The 17,159-nt window shown below is 41.6% G+C and overlaps 1 protein-coding gene across 1 annotated transcript in view; it reads right to left on the bottom strand.

Moving 5' to 3' along the window:
• The window catches only part of PI4KA (phosphatidylinositol 4-kinase alpha), a 95,787-nt gene that overhangs the window by 22,333 nt on the left and 56,295 nt on the right, over window positions 1–17,159 (bottom strand). The window contains exons 20-34 of the mRNA XM_044989390.1: window positions 16,544–16,652; window positions 15,713–15,849; window positions 14,361–14,494; window positions 12,660–12,742; window positions 11,228–11,298; window positions 11,000–11,124; window positions 9,447–9,528; window positions 8,661–8,744; window positions 8,239–8,328; window positions 6,739–6,858; window positions 4,511–4,603; window positions 3,914–4,070; window positions 2,605–2,732; window positions 1,392–1,550; window positions 1,000–1,151 (exon numbers count right to left, since the gene is read on the bottom strand). Of these exons, the coding sequence (XP_044845325.1) occupies window positions 1,000–1,151; window positions 1,392–1,550; window positions 2,605–2,732; window positions 3,914–4,070; window positions 4,511–4,603; window positions 6,739–6,858; window positions 8,239–8,328; window positions 8,661–8,744; window positions 9,447–9,528; window positions 11,000–11,124; window positions 11,228–11,298; window positions 12,660–12,742; window positions 14,361–14,494; window positions 15,713–15,849; window positions 16,544–16,652 (1,724 nt within the window). The remainder of the gene's footprint in view (window positions 1–999; window positions 1,152–1,391; window positions 1,551–2,604; window positions 2,733–3,913; window positions 4,071–4,510; window positions 4,604–6,738; window positions 6,859–8,238; window positions 8,329–8,660; window positions 8,745–9,446; window positions 9,529–10,999; window positions 11,125–11,227; window positions 11,299–12,659; window positions 12,743–14,360; window positions 14,495–15,712; window positions 15,850–16,543; window positions 16,653–17,159) is intronic.

Raw genomic sequence — 17,159 nt, forward strand, 5'->3', positions numbered from 1 at the left:
CCCAATATTCTGTTTGCTTTTTTGACTGCCGCTGCACATTGAGTGGATGTCAGACCATATTAAGAACTATGGCACTGCCCAAGCCAAGCATGAACGGATTTCTTTAAGCAAAAGATGAGCTATTTCAAGACACAAGGTAAAATAAAACTACATATCATGGACTGAACAGAAATCTGGTGTATGTGGGTGCAACTGAATTCTCTTTAGAGCTGAGTTGCTTCTACCAGGTCTAGGGACAGTTAAATATGTAATGTCTGAATTTGGTTTTATGTGTCGAGTACTTCAGAGCAATGCAAACTTGAACTAAAAGAGGGGGAAAATCCTTTTTTTTTTTAAAGCAGAAAACAAAATCATGAAACATTTTTACCCTGCAATGTTTGCCTAATATCGCACTTCATGGCCAAGGCATGTGACATACATATTACATAAAGGCTGCCCATTTGTTTTGTTGGAACGAAGGCAGCACTAGTAAAAAATAGTGCTTTATTGCGTCATCTTTTTATGGTGGTGATGCAGGATGAATTATCTGAAGAGATTCAACAGAGCCAGATCTCTCTCAGACAATCTGGGCAAACTGCATCTACTTCACCATCAACTTGTTCCTGAAACTACGGCTGGAAAACAATTGGACGTGAAAATCTTCAAGCTAGTAATCCAGAAAAATGGATACAATGGTTCTGCCAAATGATCCCTGGGGTGATGCATGAATTACACCAGAGACTGATTCAAAAATCCTGGTATTTTGGGTAAAAACAAACAAAAATAAAACAACTTTCAGAAGTGCCTAGAATGACTTAAGAAGCTACGTCAAACTGACTTTTAATGGACTTAGCCTCCTGCGTGCTTGAGTCACTTCTGAAAATGGGACTTAGCCTACTATGTCATTCTAGGCACTTCAAAAAGTTTTATCCTTTGAAATAAAGAACAAGTCCTATACTCGGCACTTAGCTCTTCGTCGTCCTACCCCACGCTCCTTCTAAGAGAATAAACATCACTCACTTGAAACGGGGTCCAATAGCTGCCACATGTCGGTTCAAACTGCTCTTTGCCCCTCCAATATTCAGAGATAGGGATCGCTGCAACAGGCTGGAGAAGATCTCAACCTGATCAGAACTGCAGTACTTGGCTATTTCAAATCTCTGCACCAGAAACTGAGGAAACAAAAAAACAAATGAAAAATGTAGCTCAACAAAACCAGAACCCACCTTGCATTTCTCCCATTCTTATGCACCTCTGCAAACATGAAAATGTCACCCCACACTAGGCACAAAAGTACTACAACCATGAACAGTGCTACTGATCCAAAGGCACAGAGCAGCTCATTCTTGGTGCCTACATCCTCCCATCCCATCATTATCCGAAGAGTAACATTGCAGAAAGGGGGTACTTGCATCTATCCAGATATAATGTGGTGTGACCTCTGGAGGGCAAGGCCGTGGCTGACTCTCTTCTGAAGCAGCTAAAGGATCTGCTTCTTTCTGCTCAGCGGAAAACAGGCCAAATTTCTGCTCCACTGTCATTTGCCAGGCTCCTGCCATTTCTCGCATGAACTGTGAAAACAAAGATTAGTGTTTGTTGCTCCGAGTGCGTTTACTTGTTTGCAGGACCTAACCTCCTTCTTTGCATTAGCATGGAGCACACTAGATCTGAACACCCCACAACCTCTGAAACTTTGAAACTCATTAGAAAGGTATGGGGCTGATCATAGCTCCCTGCACATACTGGGAACTTCTCTCTAAATTACCTGAGAAAAAGTGCTGGTTCTCAGTCATTGTAGCTGTTTCGACATGCAGTGGTTTCAGCATTTCACTGGCTGCCACTACACTGAGGAGTTACCACGCCATTACTGCTAGATTTAGTCACATTTCAAGAAGTACAACTGTTTAGCCCGTTACAGGAAAATAATAGCTCTAAAAAACGTATCTTGTCATTCAGGGTATTAATGCCAGAAACAAAATGGCATTGCTAGCCAAGTTCCTTTCACTCCTCAAAAGAGGTGTTATGGCAAAGCAAGAGAAAGGAAAAATTAGGCCTGGTCTATGTACAAAAGTTGTATTAGTTTCTTAAATTGGTGCAAAACAGTTGTACAGACACTCTTATTTCAGTTTAAACCAGATTTATTTAAGATAAACTGAAATCAGATACTTTGAAACCAAAATAAGAGTGTTCATACTGGAGTTTGCAACAGTTTAATTACATTGGTTTAAAAACCTAATTAAGTTAAACTGGTGGAATTTCTGTGTGCAGATAAGACATGAGCCTGAAGGTACATATCTAGAGTCCGTAATTAATGCTATATAAGAGAAAATTGCCAGCACATCTAGCTTAATCATCCATGTATTCTGAAAGTGAAAAAGCTTCTCAACTGAACTGACTGAAAATACAGCAAGCGATGTATAAATAAAATCCACCTCCAGCTGTACATCCAGAGAGTGAGATTATCCACATGATAACATCAACTCATTAGCACACTGGGAAATCTTGATTCAAGAAATCAACAGTTGTATTTAACATGCCTATTTTACACGGATTTATTTTAAATGAGATTTTACTCCTCTCTTTTTTCTTGAAGAAAAACCTAAATCATTGAATGAAGCTCCCTACCGGTACTTCTATTCCATTCTTAGCAGCAAGTAGCCACTCCCAGCACGCAATTGCTGTTTCCATGCCATGTTCAGTAAACATTCGCAGGGGGCCCCAGCATAAGTGATGCAGGAGCTGAGGGTCACAGTCTGAAAACAAACATTCATACAGATTTCTTTGACAGAGAAAATAGGAAATAGTTTTCAAGTCAGCAGGAAATTGGTCTGCACAATTTGTGACAATCAACTCCAAACAAACAACGTCTAGCTGTGACTTCAAGAGGTTTTCCCTGAATTAAATTTACTGGATAAAACACTGTTCTGCTTGAGTTTATACTCACTGGGTTTGTGTACAGTAACTCTTGACTTAAAGTCATTCTGCTTAACGTTGTTTCGTTGCTGATCAATTAGGGAACACACTCATTTAAAGTTGTGCAATGCTCCACTCTTACGTTGTCTGGCTGCCTGCTTTCAACACAGCTGGCACCTTCCCTACGGCCCCTTCCCCCCAGCGCCTCCCGCCCGCCGGCAGATTCTGCGGATCAGCGCCTTCCCCCCCTGCCTCCTGCCCGCAGCAATCAGCTGGCTTGCGGTGTTTTGGAGGCAGAAGTTGAGGGGGGAGGAGCGAGGACTCAGCGCGCAGGCTCCCTCTCCCTCCCCTGCCTCCCAAACGCAGCAAGCCAGCTGACTGCCCCGGGCTGGAGGGAGGAAGGAGGAGCGAGGACTCGGCGCATAGGCTCCCCCTGCCTCCTGCCCGCGGCAATCAGCTGGCTTGCGGTGTTTTGAAGGCAGGAGGGAGGGGGGAGGAGCGAGGACTCGGCATGCAGGCTTCCCCTGCCTCCCGAATGCAGCAAGCCAGCTAATTGCCCTGGGCAGAAGGGAGGGGGGAGGAGTGAGGACTCAGTGCGCCTCTCCCCTCCCTCCCCTATGTGGCAATCAGCTGGCTTGGCGTTTAGAAGGGAGGGGAGGGAGAGGGGAGGAGCCAGGACGCAGCGAGCGAAGTAAAGGGGGAGGAGGTCAGGGAGAGAAGAGGCGGGTCAAGGGTGGGGGGTTGGGGGTAGGAGTGGGGTGGGCAGGCTGAAGGTTGAACCCTCTGCCTCTGGTGCTTGCAGAGTAGGGGAAGCTGCCCTGGAACCTAACCCCCCCTGTTTACATTAATTCTTGTAGGGAAATTGGATTCGCTTAACATCGTTTCACTTAAAGTCGCATTTTTCAGAACGTAACTACACCGTTAAGTGAGGCGTTACTGTATAGCGCATCTATAATTGTCATTTAGCGCTCAGAGCATCAGCACTCAGAAGTAGAAAATTAACTTCCATTTGTTTTATTACCTTTGCTACTTATTAGCATTGCCGTCAACATAAACATGGCCTGGGTGTAGCGTTCAGGCTGGCCTGGTTCTAGTGCATCATTTAGCTGCTTGATCATCAGTTTATTCAGGTCCGATACCCGACCTGTAGCACTGGAGAAATGAATCATTCCAGCCACCTGTAAAACATATTGCTTTGGTCAATGGTGATGAGAAAAATCTCTACATGGCTGACATTGTTTTTTACTGTTTGGTACATGCTGGAGGGTAGGCGTGTTCACAGCTCAGCATGGAGATCCAATGCAGGCCTTGATATTACATTTTGCTAACATTACTGAGTACACACAAAGAGGAACGAGGGCTTTATTTGCAATTGAAATATCAAAAAATCTTTACAAAACCAGAAGTGAAATGATCTCCTCAATGAGCTATGTGTATTATGCTCTAAACCTAGAAAAGATGATGTTCATCACAGTCCTTCTTTAGATGTACAGGATGATGCCTCTTTGCTATTACAGATGTATTCTACTTAATCCTCCATTTGAAAGCAAGTACAAGTTAGAAAAGCAACATGCCCACTTGGGGAACTCCATGAGTTCAGGAAAAATTCTATAGTTACCTCTCCGGCATAGCGATTGCGCAAGTTAAGAGAAGACATAAAGTTGGAGTAATCTTTCTTCACACAGGCTGGTCTCTCAGTTAGCTGGGTTGCCTATAAACAATAGTTGTAATTGGTATCAACTGTTAATATACAAAAATTGTGTTATCCATGTACGCTGTCTGGACTTTTAAACAGATCATCCATTCAGTGTCAAAAACTGAGAACACTAACAACTGGAGTATTACCATGGCTACCAGAACACTATCAAAGAGCATATAGGTTGATCTCCCTAATACCGCATTATGCTGGTGTTAATGAGCAAATAAATGTATCAGTGGTGACAAAGCTTCTTCCCCAACACCTGTAGCCACATAGGGCTTTGCTGGATCAGGAGTTCAGATATAGGCAGGGCCCTACCAAATTCACAGCCACGAAAAACATATCATGGAACATGAAATCTGGTCTCCCCCTATGAAATCAGTTTTTTTTGTATGCTTTTACCCTATACTATACAGATTTCATACCATGCCACCCTACTTCTGCACTGCTGCCTTCAGAGCTGTGCAGCCGGACAGTGGTGGCTGCTGACTGAGGGCCCAGCTCTGCATGCAGCAGCTGCTACTCTCCAGCTGCCCTGGTCTGAAGGCAGCGCCATCACCAGCAGCAGCAGCAGCAGTGTAGAAGTAAGGGTAGCAGTACCACAACCCCCACCCCTCTACAATAAACTTGTGACACCCCCCCCCACAACTCCTTTTGGGGTCAGGACCCCTACAATTACAACACCGTGAAATTTCAGATTTAAATAGCTAAAATCATGAAATTTATGATTTTTAAAATCCTATGACCATGAAATAGACCAAAATGGACTGTGAATTTGGCAGGGCCCTAGGTGTATGGAAGAGCAGCATCCATGAGGCTGTGACTCCTCTTCTGATGAATAGAGTGGAAGAGGGGGAAAGGGGCAAGGAGAATGCAGAACCATGGCTCAGCCCTCCTCATGTGCCAGCTTGCAGGAGCTGTGCAAAGGAGGGAGCATTCTGCCTCTGACAATAGACTGTCATGTACTCACCGGCCCCCTACCTCTTTGCATAACACAAGGGCTCCTGAGAAACATGACTCTGAGTCACTATTCTGTTTGGGATCTCCTGGGGGAGCTCATTTGTGCCCTAAACTCAGGACAACAAGTCTTGATACAGCCAAAATTTCAGAACTACAGTACTTGTATTGCAATTTCAAAACAAATAAGCAAAAATATAATTACGTCTCTATATTCCCCTTCTCAAAAGGGCCAAAATTCCTATGGATTACAAATCAGTGGGATTAGCTAGATGCAATCAGGCAAGGATCATTTAATTTCTATTTTAAAATCACCATCCTGATATTGAGTCTTAACAGAAATCCACATGGCTCAGCAAGAACACTGAAAATCCAGCATTCAGCTAATAACACTCTTCTGCAGTCCTGCCTCGTGGCTTGCTCGGTTGACTGGCAGGTAGATAAACTTGTGACAACTATTACATGCTTCAAATGTCATGCCCGTGTAATAACCAAGCAGTGAACCAAGGCCCAAAGTAATAAAACAAGAGATGAGGAAAAGACCGTCAGCCTCTCTGATTAACAATGAAGGAGTTTTATTTTTATTTTGATATACTTAGTCACTCAGATCATCATTAAAGGAAGAATTTCATGTATTGATTTGAGAAAGTATACCGTCAGAGTATAAACATCTAATGCAGCTTAACAGTACACATGAAGTAGTGTAATGTAACAAAGTCCACATACGTATACACACATGGGCAGTACCTGCCATCAATAGAAAACACACAGTAAAAAAAACATGTTTTGGGGTGGAAATGTAACAACATTCATTCAATGGCACTTGGCCGACCTTGTGCTGTTATTCTGGGAAGCATCATCATTTGCCTTTTCAGACATACAACTACAAGAAGTAATTATATAAATGGAAATACTCTATCATTTAAAAATGACATATGTAATACTAAACCCTTGCTAAAAGTACATCAAAGACTTTAATATAGAGTTTTGTACTTAAAGACACAAGATTTACAGTTTAACTTGTTGTATCTCTTACCTCTCAACCATTCAAAGGAGGAAGAACACGGTTAGAAGACACAATCCCCTTCATTTCAAATCAAGGGATGCTCCAGAGTTGGCACCTGGTATTTTATTTGTGATATGCATGACTTACAGCATATAGGATTACTTTGTTGATGTCTGATACTCACCCCCAGGGTGGTGTTTTGTCTGTTGTAGCCTGCAAAGTGCAGAATGCTTTCTGTAGCCATAGCCAGCCCGGTGTGCTGAGACAAGCCTGACACCCAATTCTGATGTTTGTTTAGGTACTCCTAAGAGACAAGGAATTAGATTCTTCTGAAGAGGACTGTAATTTTCAAGAGCAGCTAGCTCATTTCAAGTATTACACATATTGAATTACCAAAAGATTTATTATACACACATCTGACAAATCTATTTAGTTAGGTTTAGTCCTTGTTTTCCTTTCCAAATATTGCTCCCTCAGCACTAGGAAAGCAGGACTTTTGTTCCTAAGACATTAGGCCTTTTGAAAAATCTCATCCTAGAAGCCTTAAATAAAAAGAGATTTTTCTTTCTTTTGTACAGGGGATAAAGCAAATCTAATAGGGATCTAAAGTTTGAAGAAAAGATCATGATTTTGAAAACCAAGCACAAATGTTCTGCAAAAAGATGAATTTTAGACTCCATGTAAGATGAAGTGAGGTGGAAACACTAACTGTCTTGATCTGCTAGAAATGAAGATTGAAAAACTAGTGTCCACTCTTCTTTTACAGGAGGGAATAAAAATGTCACAGGTAGATTTGGAGAACTATAGACTATTCTTGAGCCTCTCCAGAAACTGCCACATCAGTGCTGAGGGAGGAAGAGAGGTAGCAGAAAGCAGGTTACTCTAGAAACTCTAACTTGCACTAAAGATTAACCCCCACCTCCCAGCACAGGATTAACAGACATGTTATTCTGCTCCCATGCTACCATGACTTCTTTTTGATTTTATCAAATATACCACAGCACATTTACTGGCACCCTACAAATGATAAATAATTAAAACTAAGCTGTAATTGAGTAAATAAATTAAAGTACATTTCGTGACACATTCTCTGATTTGTGTTTGTGCAAAAACATTCTGCTGGGCTCAGCAAAAGGTATTAGCAGCAAGATAAAGTCCTTACTTGCTAAGTCACAAAATTCAGTAGTTTACCATGGTCTTGTAAGTTAGCATGATTCTACTGTATTTGAAAGAGAATTAAAAATCTGAGAAAACCTTCTCTCTCTAATAGCAAAGCAGCAAAGATCTTGTGTTCTGATCACCTGCTGAGAATTTTAAAATACATGAATTTTTATGCACATTAGTCAGAACACTGAATCAGAGAGTAATTAAACCTCTACAACATTCGGCATTCTTAACATAGAATCAAAGGTGAACAGAATGGCTGACATACTGAACATTAATTTGAATAACTTAGCAAAGATATTGTTTCAAGATTACTTTAGAAACAAAATTAAAATGATACTGATTTTAGTGATGCTTCCATTATTGGGAGGAGGGGAGGGAAATAGGAATCAGAATAGCCAAAAAGTTACAAAATAAGTATAAATGCATTTAGTCGAATGATACTGTTATTTCAATGTATGTGAACTTTGTACTTTTCTGAGGATCATAAATTATTTCTTCAAAAATTCAAGTTAGTTACCTGAAGGTGGGACTTTGTGACAGAAGGAGCCCATTTCATTGCTTCTTGAAGAATCATCCCACAGCGTGCAGCAAAGTCCTTCACTATACTCTAGGAAAAGTGCATTGACACACCAGTCAGCCAACCAATAATTCACAAACAGCATTGTGCTTACTGGCATAGTAAGCAACATTAAGGGCACCAGCAAGAGACAGTTCAAGAGACTTTTAATGACATTAGGATATTGAAGGCTATTTACAAAGTGTGTTCTGGGAGGCAGAGAATGGTTATGCTTAGTAAGGTGCAATTCTGAAACAGGGAAATTCAGAATGAACTTAGAATTACAGCACACGAGCCTTACCTTAGAAGGCACCTTCAGAACGGCTGACTGAGACAAGTCAATTAAACTACTTTTTGCCACCAAATCAAGAGACACCACTTACCTCTCTGGATTCATATGTATCAGGGACAGTGATTCTATACGGGGTGTCTGGAATGTCATAGTATGGTTGGTCCTTGTGAATGTCCTAAAATAAAGTATGTTAAAGTCTCAATAAAAAGCAATTCACCCATGTCTGATGGACTTGTTCACTACAGGCTACACTTTTTGCTTTGTTAAGTCAGTTTGCTAATGACACTATCCATCCCACAAAGCAGACTCTTGCATTTTGGGTTTGTTTTCAACATGACCATAACTATAAACTATGTTATGGTTTAAAAAGAAACATTAGAAAATAAATAAATAAAATAATACTTCTATAGCACTTTTCCTTCTTCAAAACACTTTACATACAATAATGCATTAATCCTAAATTAAAATAATCAAACAAGACTGCACACTTCTCACCTCACATAGGAATACTGAGTTTTAACTGATTAATAATGTTTGTAACATAATTTATGATCTTTGGATTTAAGGTGATTTCAGAAATGTAAGTTATTATGAAAGGTGTCTTTTCTTGGATATTATCGAGCAACTTGAAACTCTAAATAAGCAGATCTTCAGGCAAAACCGTTATCATTGTGAAATGAATAATTTAACTCAAAGAAAAAAAAAGGGGGAACACTACACCACTTAGCCACTTCATTGCTGAATGATGTATAAGATATGTTTTGCAAACATGCACCTTCAGTTGTATCTGGTATCTCTGTTCCACTGTTATGAAAACTTTGGTCAATATACATGCACTTTCTATCAGCAATAAAAGGGTTAGTTAGAAAGTACTCACTGCACTAAGAGAGAGTGACAGTGTCTGGAGGATATCTAACATGGTCTTCAGCACAGTTCCACTCCACAGTAAATGAGGGAACCTAAAATAAAAGAAGTTCACACTGAATAGACAGGAAGTGAAAAAAATTATGCCTTCACCAAAAGGCGCAGAAGATACACAAAGAGCAACGTATCTACGTGTAAACCTATACCAAACATAAGGAATTAAGCTGATCACGGCTCACAACAGATTGGAGTTGTCAAAAGCTGTCTTTGAAGGCAGACTCTAAGAGGGGGGATTTCCAAGGGCATAGAGGCATTCGGGTACACAACTCTCATTGAAAGTCAAGGCAATAACGTCAGGCTAGACTACTTCAGCTCCGTATCACTCAAGTGTGCCAAGGAGGAAAGGAAAGGGAACTAAGGGCTGGTCTACACTACGGGGGGGAAATCGATCTAAGATACGCAACTTCAGCTACGTGAATAAGGTAGCTGAAGTCGAAGTATCTTAGATCGAATTACCTACCGTCCTCACTGCGCGGGATCGATGTCCGCGGCTCCCCATGTCAACTCCGCTACCGCCGTTCGGGTTGGTGGAGTTCCGGAGTCGACAGGAGCTCATTCGGGGATTGATATATCGCGTCTAGATGAGACGCAATATATCGATCCCCGAGAAATCGATTGCTACCCGCCGATACGGGGGGTAGTGAAGACGTACCCTAAGGAGCAGATTACCATTTTAACCTACATTTTGTTTTGTTCTTGATTTAAGGTATTTTCTGTCACCACACATACAAACAGGTTTCAGAGTAGCAGCCGTGTTAGTCTGTATCCGCAAAAAGAACAGGAGTACTTGTGGCACCTTAGAGACTATGCTGAAATAAATTTGTTAGTCTCTAAGGCCTGGTCTACACTAAGGGGGGGGGGGGTCGAACTAAGGTACGCAAGTTCAACTACACGAATAGCGTAGCTGAACTTGAACTACCTTAGTTCAAAGTACTCACCCGTCCAGACGCCGCGGGATCGAAGTCCGCGGCTCCCCCGTCGACTCCGCCACCACCGTTCGCGGTGGTGGAGTTCCAGAGTCTACGGGAGCGCGTTCGGAGTTCGAACTCCGAGAAGTCGAACGCTACGCGTCGACCCGGTAGGTAAGTATAGACATACCCTAAGACACCACAAGTACTCCTGTTCTTTTCGCACATACTAAATGCATTATACACTACTGGCCAGCAGAGGGCACTGACGGCTTTGTAGAATTACACACAGCATGATAAAGCAGAGTATATTTTTGCATTTATTTAACTTCTGTGACATGATCATCTTGTGTGGATACTAGAAAGAGGATTGCAATAGTAACTAAGCAAGGATTTCAGAACCAGGATAACATTTTAGTAGCCCTCTAGGCCTTTTTTATTCATCAGAAATTTTCATCTTTGCTATATACAAAATGACTGTTCAACAGAACTGGCAGACATGAAATCTAAATGAATGCCCTATTCAATTGCTTTCTTCTTCTTGATAACCCAGTAGTCAGTGTGAAAACGGTAATATTGCAGGGATGTCTATACTCACTTATCTACAAGACCAGATAAGTATTTGTCTGCAACCCTCCTGATTCTCTTGTGAATGTGGTTAAAATTCACTAGTAGAAAGTGAGCATGTCTCTCCAGCTCCTCTTCATTCCCTTTAGTTTTAGCCTAGATATTCCAAAGAGAAGCATGACACATTTGTGTTTTTAAAAAGACTTTCACAAAATGAACACATACTTTACACTGTAGTTCTCCTTCCCACATAGCTTACTTTATCAGCCATCATTGTAAGGAAAGCTTCAAACACCTTATCTGCAACAGCTATCACACACTGCATCATCCCTGGAGAAGAATCAAGAAAAATGTTGTGCTCTGTTATAAGAATTAAATTTTCCTTGGATACTGCACCATTAACAGTTAAACATGTTTATTTGTACTCAGCCAACACTGAATCAAGCTGCTTTACAATTCTAAATAGTATCAGGGGGTAGCCATGTTAGTCTGATTTCACAAAAACAAGGAGTCCGGTGGCACCTTAAAGACTAACAGATTTATTTGGGCATAAGCTTTTGTGGGTAAAAAAACACTTCTTCAGATGCATGGAGTGAAAATTACAGATGCGGGCATTATATATTGACACATGAAGAGAAGGGAGTTACCTCACAAGTGGAGAACCACTTATTCTAAATAGTGTTCATTCCAGCAAGAGCACGTTTGTTTTTTTTAAAAGCTGAAAATAAGCCACCACCAGTTGAAAGTAGCATTTCGGTTCTTATATGCCATAGCTCTGCAGAATAGTCACTTTGTTTATCAATAGAGTATCTCAAATTAAAACATGAATAGTTTAGCTATTTGGTAAGAGTGGTTTCTACAGGTTATAACTTATTTTAATAGGGGGCATTTATACTCAAGGGACTCTTCCTACATATTTACTACCTTACACTTGCTGCAGTTCTATATAATCCAGATGAAATGACAAGAGATAAACAGGTACATTTCTCAGTGGGGGCTGGGGAGGAAGCGTAATTGCAATCACATTTGCATACTAAATTAGAGCTATTAATAATCCAACAACAAAGTGTTGATGGGACCAAGTATCAACTTCAGGAGTTTCAGAAAAAAGCACTTGGGCAGAGTTGCTGCAAAACCTCACTCTGAATACAAATCGTTGGCAATGGTTTTGATTCAATGGGCTACCCAAAACCAAGTTGAGAACCAGAGAATAGTTCCATAAACTGCAATCAAACCTCTTTATGCATATAGTGACAAATGACCATAATGCTGTTTCATCAGTGAAATTTTCATGGAGAAGACTGTCCTGTCTGATTTAGTCCTTTTCCCCTCATGGTTTTCAGCTAGTATCAGCTGCTAGCATAAACTTTAAGCAAATAAAAAATATCCAACACAATTTGTAGGAAATTTGACTGAAACACTGAGTATACCTACTCCATACGGCTATATTTACCAGGACATATCTCCCTGAGTATGCACATATTGCACTGACTCAAGTCAAAACTTAATAATGACCAAACTACTCTAAACATAAAGGTGACTGGCAATTCTCTAATGCTTTGTCTATACTGGCAACTGAAGGATAATGCAGGTTCACTTAAAATTGACCTAATTCCATTAATTTTGTTCTAAAAGATACTAGCCAGACAAATTTTACTTTCTCAGGTAACATATAGCCTAGGTAATCTTACCAGATTTGTCTTTTTGAATAGCTTTATCCTCAAAATAGCAAAACATCACTTGGAAGCGATCTTGGTCTGTTGAACGCAATACCCTAGGAGGATAATAATTTAACACATTCACACAAAACTAAACATGGAAACCATGCCTCATCCCTATAGTGCAGCGATTCTCAAACTTTAGCAACCCAAGGACCCCCATTTTGATTTAAAATTTTTCAGGGCCCCCCAAGCCTCCCTGCTCAACCCTTGCCCTGCCCCCTTCCCTGAGTCCCCACTCCAGCCCCAACCTCTCTCTGAGGCCCCGTCCCAGCTCACTCCATTCCCCCTCCTCCGCACCCTCACTCACTTTCACCAGGCTTGGGCAGGGAGTTTTGGTGCTGGAGGGGATGCAGGCTCTGGAGGGAGTTTGGGTGTGGGCTCTGGGCTCTGAGAGGGAGTTTGGGTGCAGGAGGGAGTTTGGTGTGGGCTCTGGGCTGGGGTGTTCCCAGCCAATGGGAGCCGTGGAGTCGGTGCTCAGGGTGGGGCAGCACGCGGATACCTCCTGCCCCCACCCGTGGCCGCAGGGATATGTCAGCGGCTTCCAGGAGCGGTGCAGAGCCAGGGCAATTAGGAAGCCTGCCTTAGCTCTGCTGAGACACCAGATTTTTAGCGTTCAGGAAGCACTGGGAGGAAGGGGGGACGAATTGAGGGAGGGAGGGAGAGAAGTCAATCAGCAGGGCCCACAGACACCCTGGGATACCCTTGGGGTCCCCAGTTTAAGAAACATTGCTATAATACATACCCACACATCAAGAAACTAAATGACAGTAAGATTTAACACCTGGGCCTTTGGGTCTGTTTTCAGTTAACAAGGGTTTAGGGAAAACATTTTCTGCTACTAGGTAAACAATTCGCATTGCTGTTAGAAGTGGAAAAACTTGCACAAAGTTCACCAATTTAGTGAGTTGTTTCTGGTGTATTTCTACAAACAGAGACCCCACTCTTCTTTACATGCTGCATTTGCTCAATATGGCGATGCCTACCAGTATTTAAGACTACTTACAATATGTCTGAAAGGCTTTTGTGAATAAAAATATTTGTCCTTATTGTTTAATGCCAAACAGGCATACAACTTAGCGGTTGTTCCCACCGTCTCCAGTAAGAGCCCTCTTCAGCTCTCACCCACACTCATTCTTTGATAGCAGTCATTAAGAATTTTGTATCAATTTTGCTAGTGTCCATTCCTGTGTATTTTTATTTGCAATGCCGAAATGCACCAGTCAAGAGCAACAATTGTATATTGCACCTACTGATTCCGTAACCATGATAACTATGAAGCATCATGGATGAGATTCTGTGCTATGCCTCCAAGAGGTTTAGCACAGGACTCGCAGTCCAGGGGAGAGGGAGTTGAGGATGTTTTAAACTCACAAGAGGTTCCTCGAAAAGCAGCATTATGGCTGTCTTCATTGTTCCTGCACCAGGAGTTTGGGGCTTTGGGGATCGCTTTATGTCACTGCAGCCCTTTTGCCTGCCATAAAGGGGCCTGGGCAGAGATGAAGACTTCACTCCATGGGTGAAATCCTGGGTTCACTGAAGTCAATGACAAAACTCCCATTGACTCAAACAGAATCAGAATTTCACCCTATGTTGTCCAAGCCTGGCTGAAAGGTTCATGAAATGCCAGAAACCAAAAGATTACAAAGCCAACCTGCCGTAATAAAAATATACCTCATGTACTCTAGACGGTAAACAGACAGTAGATAGGTAGACATGGCGAAATCCAGTTTATTGATCAGAGCAGACACTTCTGGAGGAGGATCCAAGAGATTTATGATGGTGCTCCGTAACTCATTCAGTTCAGCCTAAACGTAAGCAATGTCAGAATAAGAAGAGAGAGCCAACGTGGTGGCACTGTCTTTATTTGCATTCTGAAAGGGTTTAATTTAGGTTACACTACTGATTATACCATGCCTTTAAAAAGAAAAAGCCTTCACACTGTCATTTTCATCCAAGTAAAGAAGAGATAAAAAAGGCACAACACTTATTGGTGGCACACAGTGAAGTACTGGAATAGTGCATACGATGCATTAGTGCGGCAGCAGGAAACATCAGTGCTCTTACTCAGAAGAGGTCAAGTTCAAGAAATACAGTTCAACACAGTTCATTAAAAGTGAGGGACAAACTGTCTGCTGGAGTAACGAATTAAGTTATACCAGCAAAGAATATGGCTCTCAGTTTTACACTTGTCATTCATCCTTGACTTTTTTATCTTACATTGTAAACCTGGGGTCCCCGCTGCCGGCCCCGCTCAGCCTGCTGCCAGCCTGGATGGACGGAACCCCGGGCCGGCAGCAGGGCTGGTGGCCGGAACGCCAGACAGGCAGCGGGCTGAGCCGCTCAGCCCACTGCCAGTCTGGGGTTCCAGCCGCCCGTCTGCACAGCCCACTGCCAGTCTGGGGTTCCAGCCGCCGGCCCCTGTAAATGTAAAATGTATTACCGGCACGCGAAACCTTAAATTACCGCGAATAAATGAAGACTTGGCACCCCACTTCTGAAAGGTTGCCGACCCTGGTTGTAAACAATAACACATGTTTTTCTGTTACAGTCTATCATGAAAATACAGGGAGAGAAAAGTGGACAAGTACCAAGCCATAGGCCATGGCAAAAGATGAAGGCTCAGCTGGGAGCCACTTTAATAGAGAGAACTCCAGAATGTCATTTTATTCCAAAACCAAATTCATCCCATCACCGTTCTGCAGATTTCATCTGCCAGACACAAAAGGAGAAAACACAAAATCATCATTAGGTTTCCCTTCCCACAAAGACCTGATTTCTGGATTTAGCCAATAGAGGATTGTTGCTGCTAACAAAAAACACACTTGTACTACGTAATACTCTTGCTTTTTGTTCTGTTAAGTCATGCACAGCTTACAGGATGCAGCAGTGCATTTGGAAAGCTGTTATTTAATGAAGGGAGTCAGTGAAAACATTATATTGCTGTTCTAAGCAGCATCTACTGGTTACTATCTAATATATTATTTAAAGTCTGAAGGAGTATAATGGAAGAAACTGTTTCTTACAGAAGTCACTGTGTCATTTTTCATGGCAGAGTTGTACTGAAGGACAGATCGAAGAGGTTCTTTGCTGGGAAACGTAAGTAGTGGAGATTTAGTGGCTATCTCACATACCCCTTCATACCATTCTTCTGGCCAAAGACCTGTAGTAGAAATTTGGAGGGGCATGGAGGGAAGAGAAAGACAAATCATGTATAGGAGAAACATCCTAATATACTCCCGTTATATTGTGTCAACTGATCTGGCTACTATAGAAACCTAAAATTAGTTTAGTGATTTTTCTACTGATCCTCAGTTGGTTATCGCCAACCTATATTAAGATTCAATTCGTGAAAATAAGTATCACCAAGTTTTGTGCTACCTCTTTAAACCATCTCATACATTCAGGTATGTACATTCAAACTAATGACCCACTTTCCAAGCATGTAATAAACCTGTTCAGATGGCTGCAGGTGAAACCTCTCAATGTATAAGCAGTTTCTACTTTGCCTGTGTATCATCCCTGACCCTCCCATGCTAGATCACAGCCATCACACACTTATATTTTCTCACAGAGTCCACTTGTGAACTGAGGATGTAAACAATAATAAATTGTACATTTCTGTAGTCTAGTACACGGCAAAGTACAGCACTTTGGACACAATGCAATCTGTCATCAGAGGAGTGCCTGGTAAGACACCTGCCTTGTGGTCCGTTCCCAGTTACCCCTGGTCCGTTCCCAGTTACCCCTGGTCCTTCTAGATCTCTACAGTCTGTGCTAATCAGCTGATTTGTAAACTAAATAAACCTAAGTCTACCGGAACATCAATGCATCTTTCCCACTGGACGTTTTACTACCTGATCCCTCTACAGCAAATCCCATAAGCACCGAATACAGCCAAAAGTCACGGAAGAGCTTCTGTAACCTGGGTTTGGCCTCCTTGATGGGCGGCAAACGTCTGGTGAGCTAACATGAAAAGGAGAAAATAATTAGGGGATTTCAACATTTAATCACTTATTAAGAATCAGTCAATACAGCCTCATATTCTGATGTTATTTTAGCATTTCAGAATTTAGTTTCTCCATCTGTTTCAATATATTAATAAAAATCATGTAGTTACCGTTAAAATTACTGAGATTGTAAGAATAATCATTTGATTGTGTTGCACTGCCTTAGCAATACTAATTTTCAAAGCTGATTAAATAACATCTCCCTTTCTGCTACAGATGAAATACTGTAGCGCTACAGACTAACTATAAGACAAAATATAATTTGGAGTTGCAGAACATGTGGCCTGAGGATTAAATGCAGATTCTGATCATCACCTCCTGCAATCTGTAAGGTGAGGACAATGCTGTTCAACTTACTTTATTGCTGATTAACTCGAATAAGCAGCGATTTCTATTCATCTATCAAAGTATTACTAGAATTGTTTATTATTATTTGTTTTGTAGTAGTACCTAGGAGACCCAA

Source organism: Mauremys mutica, chromosome 16 (assembly GCF_020497125.1).
Source record: "Mauremys mutica isolate MM-2020 ecotype Southern chromosome 16, ASM2049712v1, whole genome shotgun sequence".
NCBI classification, from domain to species: Eukaryota; Metazoa; Chordata; order Testudines; family Geoemydidae; genus Mauremys; species Mauremys mutica.